General features: G+C 42.9%; 1 protein-coding gene and 1 long non-coding RNA gene across 6 annotated transcripts in view; both read right to left on the bottom strand.

Annotated features, from left to right (window-relative positions):
• Positions 1-247: 247 nt before the first annotated feature.
• LOC130277542 (uncharacterized) lies at positions 248-1,859 on the bottom strand. The gene is made up of 2 exons (XR_008845466.1): positions 831-1,859; positions 248-720 (listed from the first exon to the last, which is right to left on the bottom strand). It is a non-coding gene; the product is annotated as an uncharacterized LOC130277542 (long non-coding RNA).
• A 968-nt stretch (positions 1,860-2,827) lies between these two features.
• PFKFB4 (6-phosphofructo-2-kinase/fructose-2,6-biphosphatase 4) overlaps positions 2,828-11,515 on the bottom strand; it is a 95,025-nt gene continuing 86,337 nt past the window's right edge. For 4 of the 5 annotated variants that reach the window (XM_056524059.1, XM_056524060.1, XM_056524057.1 and 1 more), the window contains exons 14-15: positions 11,035-11,104; positions 2,828-6,459 (exon numbers count right to left, since the gene is read on the bottom strand). In XM_056524059.1, coding sequence (XP_056380034.1) covers positions 6,452-6,459; positions 11,035-11,104 — 78 coding nt within the window. In that variant the 3' untranslated portion in view covers positions 2,828-6,451. The remainder of the gene's footprint in view (positions 6,460-11,034; positions 11,105-11,515) is intronic. The other variant, XM_056524058.1, reaches the window with a different exon arrangement.

The following is an 11,515-nucleotide window of genomic DNA, read 5'->3' as shown; positions in this document are numbered from 1 at the left end:
ATTGATGTCATTACAAAGTACAATTGGTGGCACAAAAAAAACAACTCATTTGGGTCGGTAGGTGGAAAATTGCAAACCCTGAGTCCTTAAAGGGTTAAATACCTGCACCCTTGTGAAACGTGAGAAGAACCAGGTCCTTTTTGTGCCACATTTTACTCAGCCTCTAACCTATAAACACAAAAAATACACTATTGTCCCAATTGTGATGCCGTTCACCCCCCCTCTTCCAAAATAAAACACTGAGCGGTCACAGTAGAAGATTTTATTGTATTTAACAGTTTCATTAAAGTTCTAAGCAGCATTATCATTACATTTATACAAAGCAAGTGATGCAGGAACCGGCGCTACAATCCCAGAGATCTGTTGTGTTCAGAGGATCCTTTTTAGCACTGAACCTATGGCTCTTGAGCAGTTGTGGTACTACAACTCCCAGAATGCCCAGATTGGGAGAGTTGTAGTTTTGCAACGACTAGAGACCATGGGGGAGATTTATCGCAACTGGTTGCACATAGCAACCAATCAGATCGCTTCTTTCAATATTCAGAAGAAGCCATCTGATTGGTTGCTAAGGGCAACCACACCGCTCTTCTACACAGGCCTTGATAAATTAACCCCCATGGCTTAAGTGATTTAACACCTGCCTTACTGTACACAACTTAATCTATCGGCCTGTTCCGTGCTATTTGATTGTTTTATACCAGTGGTCTTCAACCTGCAGACCTCCAGATGTTGCACAACTACAACTCCCAGCATGCCCGGACAGCCGTTGGCTGTCCGGGCATGCTGGGAGTTGTAGTTTTGCAAAATCTGGAGGTCTGCAGGTTGAAGACCACTGTTCTATACAGTATATTATTATTATTATATTTTCCCATCTCGCACATCATTTTGAGGGCCAAAACTATATTTTAGGTGGCACAAAATAAATACTGGTTAGAATGACAAAATAGCCTCTGCTACTCCGCATTTTACGTCCGCAAGGGCATTTGTCACCAGAATTCTAATGAGAGATTATAATTCTTCATAAAATTTACACCAGTGTTTGCCAACCAGGGTGCCCTCAGCTGCTGCAAAACTACAGCTGCCAGCATGCCCAGACAGCCTTTGGCTGGCCGGGCATGCTGGGATTTGTAGTTTTGCAACAGCTGGAGGCACCCTGGTTGGGAAACACTTGCTCACAGTATATCCTAACCAAAATGGTCGCTCATGCATTAGGTAGTTGTGCCCATGCCCAACCCTCGTACTCTACACGCCGGCAGCTGATTGGCCTCTGGTCACTGCTGAGCAACAGTAAAATGTAATTCGACAAATCAGTTGCTGAATCGGAGACGTCCCTGAGTGAGTCTAGAGCTGCGTTCCAGCCCATACATTTTTTTCCTTAAAAATATAGCTGGAGATTAAAAAAAATAAAAAAATACAACAAAACAAAAAAAAAAAAAAAAACATTTTCAAAAGCTTTTTAGGCGTTGTAACTCAAATCTCAACACGTGGAAAGTCAGTGAGGTTTTAATGAAATGAAATATCCAAGGATAGAAACACTTGTCTGCTTTCTTTCAGAAATAGCGCTACCCCAGTATGTGGGTTGTATCTGGTATTGCAGTTCACACACACAACTTGTGCATGGATGTGTTGCTGTTTTTCTATTCTAGGACATCCCCTTAGATTGGTATCCCTGAACTTGCGGCTCTTCAGCTGTTGTAAAACTACAACTCCCATCATGCCCGATAACCAAAGGCTGTCGTGGTATGAAGGGAGGGGTAGTTTTGCAATAGCTGAGGAGCCGCAGGTTGGGGAACGCTGCCTTAGACCAGTGGTCTTCAAACTGTGGCCCTCCAGATGTTGCAAAACTACAATTCCCAGCATGCCCGGACAGCCGTTGGCTGTCCGGGCATGCTGGGAGTTGTAGTTTTGCAACATCTGGAGGGCCACAGTTTGAAGACCGCTGCCTTAGACCAATCCATATCTATAAAAGGTCGTTGCTATACATGGAAAGACTTCTCTAAGCGACCCAGACAGACACATGTGAAGAATTAAACATTCAGTACTTAAAAATCTTTAAACATCATGTTCCCATTGAGGGTTATAAGCAGTAGAAGATACAGGCTTTCTGTGCATTCGCCCCCATGATAACACATCCTGTCACAATGCTCAGACAGTCCTATGTTTTGTGCCTATGACAAGCATTCACATTTGGACCAGGTCTACTCTTGCCTGTGCTAGAATTGGGAAGGCAAAATTCTGTTTACATGTAATGAGGCCCAAATGAGAATCCTAAACAACCAACACAGACAAACTATGGGGCTGGGTGCATAAAGAGTAACCGGAGCACTGAAATAGGACGTGTGGTTATGGAGAGATTGTATTAAAAGTTAAAACTCTATAATTTCCCATCTACAGCACCTGTGCAGACTCGTCTCCATGGAAACAGACTACAGACAAACCCTGTGTAGTCTGATTCTTCTCTAATAAACCCTTATTAAACTTCCTTCCACCCAACGTGTTTGTAGTCTGTTACCATTAGAGATTAGCGAATTTATAGTAAATTCAATTCGTCACAAACTTCTCGGCTCGGCAGTTGATGACTTATCCTGCATAAATTAGTTCAGCCTTCAGGTGCTCCGGTGGGCTGGAAAAGGTGGATACAGTCCTAGGAAAGAGAGTCTCCTAGGACTGTATCCACCTTTTCCAGCCCACGGGAGCACCGGATAGCTGAACTCATTTATGCAGGATAAGTCATCAACTGCCGAGCCGAGAAGTTCGTGCCGAATCGAATTTACTGTAAATTCGCTCATCTCTAGTTACCATGAAGACAACTCATAGGAGCTGTGAACACAGTACAATATATTTTTATTTCACAACATTTGCATTATAGCTGTAATATAACCTTTTAAATATTTTTTTTTCACATTTACAAAACACACCACATGGTCTTGAGTGTAGATCTTCCATAAGTTCTCGAATATCTATATACAACTCAATACTTTATAGTAAAATCTTCTATACTGTATCTGGGGGCTAAGGATATAACGCGCTGTCTTTAGGATCAACATTGTGCCAATTAAAAATAAAAGCTACATAAAAACAAAAAAAACGTTTTTCACCCCTTTATGCAAAGATTGTGGTAAATCGTCTTAAAGAACAGTACTATACGTATTGCACATTGCTCACTATCCCCAATACCCTCATCACCCAGCAGCTGAAGTGTTAAGCCATTTCAATCATAAAAATATAAAAAGTTACAGATGAACAATCGTGTGAACCTGCTGTATCAGTGCTCAATGTGTGGACGGAGTTTATATGTGAATAGTTCTGCAGTCGTGTTTTATTAGGAGCCCATACACCTTCAATAGCGGTTGGACAAAAGGTAATTGTGCCGAAAACTCGCTCACTCTCTCTCTCTCTCTCACGTTCACCTCACACATGAATGTTTGGCAGTGGCCTACCTCCTGTGCAGAAGCCAGACAGTGTTGGTGGTAGCTTGGAACATGGAAAACAAAGGTGTAGACCAGTTGAAATCCAACATGCCACATACCCTACCTCATCTGCCCCCCCCCAATATAGTTTAGACAGTGATGAAACTTCATGACCCATCAATTTCAATTGGACTGGCTTAGATTCATTTGTTAACTAACTAACTAACATGTACGGTAGCCTTCCGAAGGCAAGTTTTTGGATACAGTAGGAGAAGGATGAGGCGTCTTAGATTTCAGTATGAATGATCTTTTCGGTCTCGAGAAGATAAGCCACCACCAGATGTGTCAGGCGGTGGCGTTTTCCCATCTTCCCATACAGAATATATGCATGCTGGTCTTTGACAAGGATAGGGGACAAGTTATAGCTAGCGGGGGTGGGGTGGGGATGAGAGGTGGTGAGTCTGGTCCAAGCGCTGGGACACCCCGTGATCTCCTGAATGGGCCCCAACAGTCTGCCGTGATCGGCAGTTCCGACCCCCACAGGAAGTCACGTCCGACAACCCCTCTATGTATCTCTATGGGATGCATGGAGGGGGCAAGTCGGCCGGCGCTCCGTGCGGGGCTCAGCATGCCCCCTTCCAGCAAACTGCCGGTTCCCCATTCATGAGATCACGGGGAGATGGCGTAGTGTATAGTGGTGGTCTCAGTGCTCTGACCTCCCCACGATCTATATCTTATCCCCTATCCAAAGGATAGGGGAGAAGTTATTTTTCACTACAGAACTACTTTATCCGGACATGTACAAAATCCAGAGCACTAATGCCCTATGGACATGTCGAATATTACTGCGGCGGCCAGAATTTGAACTTCTGCACCACGTTTCTGGCACTGAAATTCCACTTTGTGCGTGGTGCAGCAGAATCCCATCAAAAACACTGGGAGTCTGCTGCAATGGAATTTCCAAACGGAATTTTACCTGCTGGATAATGCAAATAGCAGGTTAGGCTGCTTTCACACTATGAAAAAGTACCCGTTCTATAACGCCTGTTATAAAATCGTGGGGTTAAACGGCCATTAGAAAAATCCCATAGACTACAACAGGATTTTCTAATAGCCGTTTTAACCAGTTATCGCCCGTTATTCATAACGGACATTATTTTATGACGGGAGATAGTAACGGGAGAAATAGTGCATGCACCATCTCCATTCATAAAATAACGTCCGTTATGAATAACAGGCGAGAACGGGTTAAAGCGGCCATTAGAAAATCCCATTATAGTCTATGGGATTTTTCTAACGTACGTTAGGGATTTTCTAATGGTGTTATATAAGGGGTACTTTTCATAGTGTGAAAGCAGCCTTACAATTTAGTTTTCTTCAAGCTGAAAATGTGCCCGGTGGATGAAAAAAAAAAACAAAAAACAAAAAAAAAACAAATGGGTTGCCCTTCCCTAGACCCGTACCATCCAACTCTTCCTGACTGCCCCTCACTACTCCCAAATTCTCTTTAATGCCTTGATTTATGTGCAGAGGGTATAAACTAACAACACACTGCTATTTTCATGTACACCAGTGTTTCCTAACCAGGGTGCTTCAAGCTGTTGCAAAACTACAACTCCCAGCATGCCCGGACAGCGTTTGGCTGTCCGGGCATGCTGGGAGTTGTAGTTTTGCAACAGCTAGAAGCACCCTGGTTGAGAAAACAATGACTTACGCAGGGATCACAGTATATCCTAACCAAAATGGTCGCTCATGCATGTTTATTAGGTAGCTCTCCCTTTGCCCAACCAACATACTCTACATGCCGTTTTGTAGTTTTGCAACAGCTGGAGGCACCCTGGTTGGAGATACACTAGTGTACACACTACATGATTCTCTGCACAGCACAGTATAGTGTAATATTATAGATATACACACACATACATATACACACACACAGTGGTCCCTCAAGTTACAATATTAATTGGTCCCAGGACGACCATTGTATGTTGAAACCATTGTATGTTGAGACCATAACTCTATGGAAACCTGGTAATTGGTTCTGAAAATGTCATCCAAACATAGGAAAAAGTGAGGATTAAAGAAAAATAAGCAAATAACTAATACAGATAAAGCAAATTCTTACATATAAAAGTAAGAAAGATCTGCTGGAGCGGTAATCACTGTCTGTGTGGAGGACAGGAGCTTCTTCAGGGTCCTGTACAGTACACAGTGTCCTAAAAAAGTAACATGGAGCCGTCCTCACCTGGAGCAGATTTCCCTGGTACAGGTAAAGAGTAGTACAGAACATGTAGTGCCTCCTGTACTGTACTGTAGGGGGCGCTTCCAGACAGCCAATCAGTGCATACACTTCAGTAATACAGGTGTTTTACCAGTGAAGGCCCATTCTGATTGGTCAGTTCTTCCAGCCATTGACATACTTGACAGATCTGGACTGTCTGTACATTGTATGTTGAGTCTGGTTTCAAGTTACAATAGTCCGGAAAAGATCATTGTAAGTTGAAACTATTGTATGTTGAGGCCATTGTAAGTTGAGGGATCACTGTACTGCAGTTGCACAGACTATAGCTTACTATGCACACTGAAAGCCCCTGGAGGAAGAATGGCGGCACAGCCTCAGCCATCCACCGGCTACACAACAGTAATGAGTCCTACGCTGCTTGCTCTTAGATTACACCTGAAGATCAGAGGAAAAGAATGCATTGAAATGGCCAATAAACAGATAAAAACAACATCGGTATGATCCCAATATAAAAAAAGAGGAGTGTTAAAACGGAATCTATAAATCACAGTATTTCATGAGACGTTAAAAACCAAGTATACCACCCGACACTAAAGACGGAGTCTAAAGTTCTATTGATAAAATAGAGACCGTTATGATAGAGCTGCTAAATGTCCTAACCCCGTCAGCTGCCAGGGGGGGTTGGGGGGTAACACATTGCAATATGAAACAAGAGGTTTTGGGGGGGGGGGGGGGTCACAACCATGGCTAAAGGTGATTCGGTACGGTCTGCAAAGCTTCTTCACTGGAGCGATGTACATCAACGTTCTGAAAGCAGAAAGAAATAAGACTAAGTTATTCCAGTTTTAATATGTAATTTCTTCGAAGCGATACCCTATTCTGCCGAAAGATTTGGAACAGTTTTTCCTCACATCTCCATTCACTCCTCTACTACTATATATTGGGATGTATAGATGTACAGGCTTTTCGTTCTTAGGTTAACACAGTGCCAGTCTCCGGCCAATGCAATGCCCACTGCTAACTGTCGTCCTGGGTACTACCTGGAAAACCTTAAGGGTGCGTTCACACATACAGGATCCTGCACAGATTTGATGCGTAGGATTCGTAAATGCATTCCAGAAATTAAAAAACAGTTTTTTTTTTTTGTTTCAGACTTCTTGCTGTTTGTCTCCAGGTTGGTTGCGGTTCTGCAGCTCAGTTCCATTGAAGTGAATGGAGCCAAGTTGTAATACCACACCCAAAGTGGAGACAAGGAGGGCGCTGTCTTTAAAGGGATATTCCAGGAATCAACAGGCATTTTTTCTTTCAAAGGGGGTACTCCAGTGGAAAACAAATTTTTTTTCATCAACACAAAGTTAAAACAGATATATAAATTACTTTTATTAAAAATATTAATCCTTCCAGTACTTATCAGCTGCTGTACACTACAGAGGAAGTTGAGTTGCTCTTTTCTGTCTGACCACAGTGCTCCCTGCTGACACCTCTGTCTATGTCAGGAACTGTCCAGAGCAAGAGAGGTTTGCTATGGGGATTTGTTCCTACTCTGGACAGTTCCTGATGCAGACAGTGGTGTCAGTAGTAGCACTGTGGTCAGACTGAAAATAAATGTAAAAAAAATTAAAAGAAAAAGCAGCTGATAAGTACTGGAAGAGTTAAGATTTTTTTTATAAAGAAGTAATTTACACCTCTGTTTAACATTCTGGCACCAGTTGATTTAAAAATAATTGTTTTTCACCAGAGTACCCCTTTAACCAGTCCCATACTGCCAGCAGTCATTTCCAGTACTGGAGATTACATTACTGAGACCTTCACATTTCATGGATAGTCTACTGCTATGGTTATTCCAAAAGCTGCATTCCTGACTATAGGCCCAACAGAGAACATCTCCTTCTTGGATGCTAAAGTCTTCACCTTGAAGGTACATTCACACATACAGGGTCTGCTGCATATTTTGTGCAGCTGATTTTGCTACCCATTGAAGTTAAATGGGTAGCAAAATCAGCTGCACAAAATATGCTGTAAAAATATGCTGTATGTGTAAACATAACCTAAGGGTGTGTTCACATGTGCATATTTTTGCTGCAGATCTGCTGCTGATTTTGCTGCCTATTGACTTCAATGGGTAGAAAAATCTGCTATAGCAAACCTGCAGCAGAAAATATGCACGGTGTGAACATACCCTAAAAGTAGGGTCACACGTAGCGGATCATAAGCATATTTTACACTGAGGATCCACTGATGACCCGACCCTATAGTGTGTCTCCAGCTGTTTTCCACCCTGTGTTTTTCTCGCAGCTGCAATCCGCCTCTACAAGCAGCCACACAGGGATGTGCAAGTCCCCGCGCACACATGCAGTGTACTCAGGCATAGAGGCGCATGCGCACGGTGACTTGCACGTCCCTATGTGGATGCTTGTAGCGGCAGATTGCTGCTGTGAGCAGAACACGGGAGAAAACAATTGGAGGCACAATTGGATGGGTCATCAGCGGATCAGCAGCATAAAATATGCTGCTGATCCTTTGCGTGTGACCCTACCCTAAAGAGCTATTCCGTCCTACCTTCCGGTCCTCTGTGTGCTCCGGCCCCCATCTTCCTGGATACGAGTAAGCTGTCACTAGTCACTTTGTCCAGGAAGGTGGGGGCCGCTCTGTTCCGAAGACAGATAAGTAGGATGGCCCTATACAGGAGATCATGGGGAATCTGACCACTAGATACGGGATAAGAGTCTAAAAAGTTCAATTCTTTGGACTACCCCTTTAACAAGAAAAAAAATAAATAAAATCTATCAGCACTGAGGGTGATCACCACATAGAGACCATTGAGGTCAAAGGGAACTGCATTAATCCCTATTGACAGCTGTGTGGTATTACACCTTGGTTCCATTTAATGGAACTGTCCTGCCATGTTTTTACAATCCTGGATAACCCGCTTTAAATAAAGTCAGCATTTTTTTTGATAAAAATCCAGCAGCTACTGTTGGGAACAGCGGTCTACCTGTGTATATGTACGGATGCCCCCCAATACACTCCCCATTATAGAGCCCCTCTATAGTACACAATCACACATACCCAGCACAGCAGGCAGATTCTACAGAGTTTAGTGTAGTGATACGTCACATATATGCAGCAACTTGATCAGCTCCAGATTGGATTCAGAGATTCGATAAAACTTTAGACGCTTCACAAGATTGAGCATAAACCCTCATAGTCATACAATCCACAAATTATTGATTTCCATGGAATGGTTTAAATGGGATTATCCAGGATTAGAAAAACATACAAAGGAGATTTATCAAAGAATTTAAAAGGTTTTTTTTGCTTATAAAAGTCGCACAAAAAGTTGCAAGTGCGCCTAAGCAAATTTTTTAGCGACTTTTTTAGGTAAGCAAACTTTGCAGTGGTCAGGAATTTATCAAGTGCGAGAAGTCACATGTAGGGAAAAAAAAAGTGGCAAGTGAAAGACAGGTCAGACCTGGCTTACAGACTTGACTGACAGCAAACTTTTAGAAGTTGCAACTGCGACTTTTGTGCGACTTTTTGCGCAGCGCCGCTACTCGGCCAACCACCCGCTAGCTATTGCAGGACTACAACTCCCAGCATGCCCTTACAGTGAGGACATGCTGGGAGTTATAGTTCCGACAGCTTGAGGGCAGGTGGCCGGGGAGCAGTCAGCCGTCAGGAATATGAAATTACAGCACTGTAATTTCATATTTCCCGGGCAGACCGTGATTGGCCCGGACCACCTGGCCAATCACAGCTGCCAGCGGGAAATATTGAGTTACATTGCCATAACTTTATTTTACCCACTGGGAAGCCAGGGAGCGGAGCACAAGCCGCCCACCTCCCTGGCTTCCTTGTCACCCGCTCACACCGCATGACTACAAATCTTAGCATGCCCTTACAGTAAGGGCATGCTGGGAGTTGTAGTTGTGCAATGCTGGAGATGTGCTAGCTGGTGACGCTTCCCTGGCTTGTCCCCTGGCACTGGCTTTGTCAAGGGTTAGCAAGGCTAACCTCTAGTTGGCCTAACTAACCCTGGACAAAGCCAGTGCTCTGGCAAAACGTTGGGGAGGCAAGCGATTGATTTTAAGCCGTGATCTCTCTCTCTAGCGGCTTATCAAGTAGATAGATATATAGGAGGCACTGAGTGTTCATATTGCCCAAGAGGTGATGGAATGAGGGATTATAATTGCCTCATGGGCAAAGGATGGTGTGAGAGACCTCCAATTGTGATAAATTCACTCCAAACAGACAATATACCTATCAATATAAATAAGTTGTAGAAAACAGCAAAGATACTAGCCAGCTAATAACACTGAGATCACTGATATTTATAACTATAACTATGCGTTTTCGTTCTCTCAGTGATTTTAATGTATACCAATAAAGAAATATTTTAGTGTGACCCTAGTTGCAGGGTTTTTCCCCCTTAGGGGGGCTCGTTCTCTAAAGGGTTTAGTGTTAAATGTATATTGCCCTGCGACTCACATGGGATGAGTTGTGTTAAAGGGTACCTTTCATCAAAAAAACTTTTGATATATTATAGATTAATGTATGCAGAATAACTTCCCAATTGCATGTTATAAAAAAAATATGCTTCTTTCTATTTAATTTTCCACTTTGAAAAAGTCACCACTAGGGGTCTCCCTACCAGTCCTTTTTTATAGATTTCAGACTCCTAAATCTCAGACTGTATCCGGAACACACACAAACTCACCACTGCTCACTGCCAGGGAGCAATGTTGCGCTTGTCTGTGTCCCGGCTGCAGTCTGAGATTTAGGACTCCTGCATGAGTCTGAAATCTATAAAAAGGACTGGGAGGGAGACCCCTAGTGGTCACTTTTTCAAAGTGGAAAATTAAATAGAAGCATATTTTTTAATAACATGCTATTGGAAAGTTATTCTGCATACATTAATCTATAATATATCAAAAGTTTTTTTTGATGAAAGGTCCCCTTTAAACTTTATGGGTTTTTGCTTATGTGAGGCAAAATTTATCAACCCCTTGTGATAATATGATAAATATGTCACACATAAGCAAAACAAAAAAATAAAGAAAGAAAGAAAGAAAAGAACGACTACAGAACTCGCATACCAAAGCAAACAATAATATATGTCCCTCACCTTCTTTACTTTGGAAACAGCACCACTTTTGTCAGTTTGTGTGGTATTGCAGCTCATTGAAGTGAATGGAGCAGAGTTTTAATACCACACACAACCTGAGGAGAGGTGTGGCGCTGTTTATGGCAGAAAGCAGCTATGTTTTTCTAATCCTGGAGAACCTCTTAAAATTAAAACAGATGAAATTAACCAAGGATTATGATCAGTTCAGGCAGTGGGAGATTACATTGGGCATCAATAATAAAAATGAATACAAGCACCATCACTGGGTCCTCGGTGGTCAGGAACAGTTATCAGGGCTGCCTCAGAAGGCCGGGAAATATCTACGTTCTAAGAAGCAGAACATCAAGCAACAGGTTGTAAAACATTAAATTCTTATAATCTATACCAGTGTTCCCCAACCTGTGACTCTCCAGCATCGCAGTGACTGCCATGGGAGTTGTAGCTTTGCAACAGCTGCAGAACCACAGGTTGGATGCCACTAATCTATACAATGAATGTTATTTAGCACCACTTAAAGGGGTATTCCATCTTGTAAACACTTTTGGGGGAAAAGTGTCGGAACACAGTTATCTGTCCACTTGGACCCGTTGTGATCTTCAGAATGGGGGCAGATTTTCCCCTCTGAATGCTCCGGCCCCCACCTTCTGAGATGGTCTCGGTAGTGACAGCCCAATCACTGGCTGCAGCCATGTTCCTCCTCAGTTGGTGAATGGCTGAGCAGGTTGTCGAGACCAACCT

Source organism: Hyla sarda, chromosome 6 (assembly GCF_029499605.1).
Source record: "Hyla sarda isolate aHylSar1 chromosome 6, aHylSar1.hap1, whole genome shotgun sequence".
Classification (NCBI taxonomy): Eukaryota; Metazoa; Chordata; class Amphibia; order Anura; family Hylidae; genus Hyla; species Hyla sarda.
The sequence above is the reverse complement of the archived record's forward strand: the minus strand, read 5'-3'. Positions and strand labels throughout refer to the sequence as shown.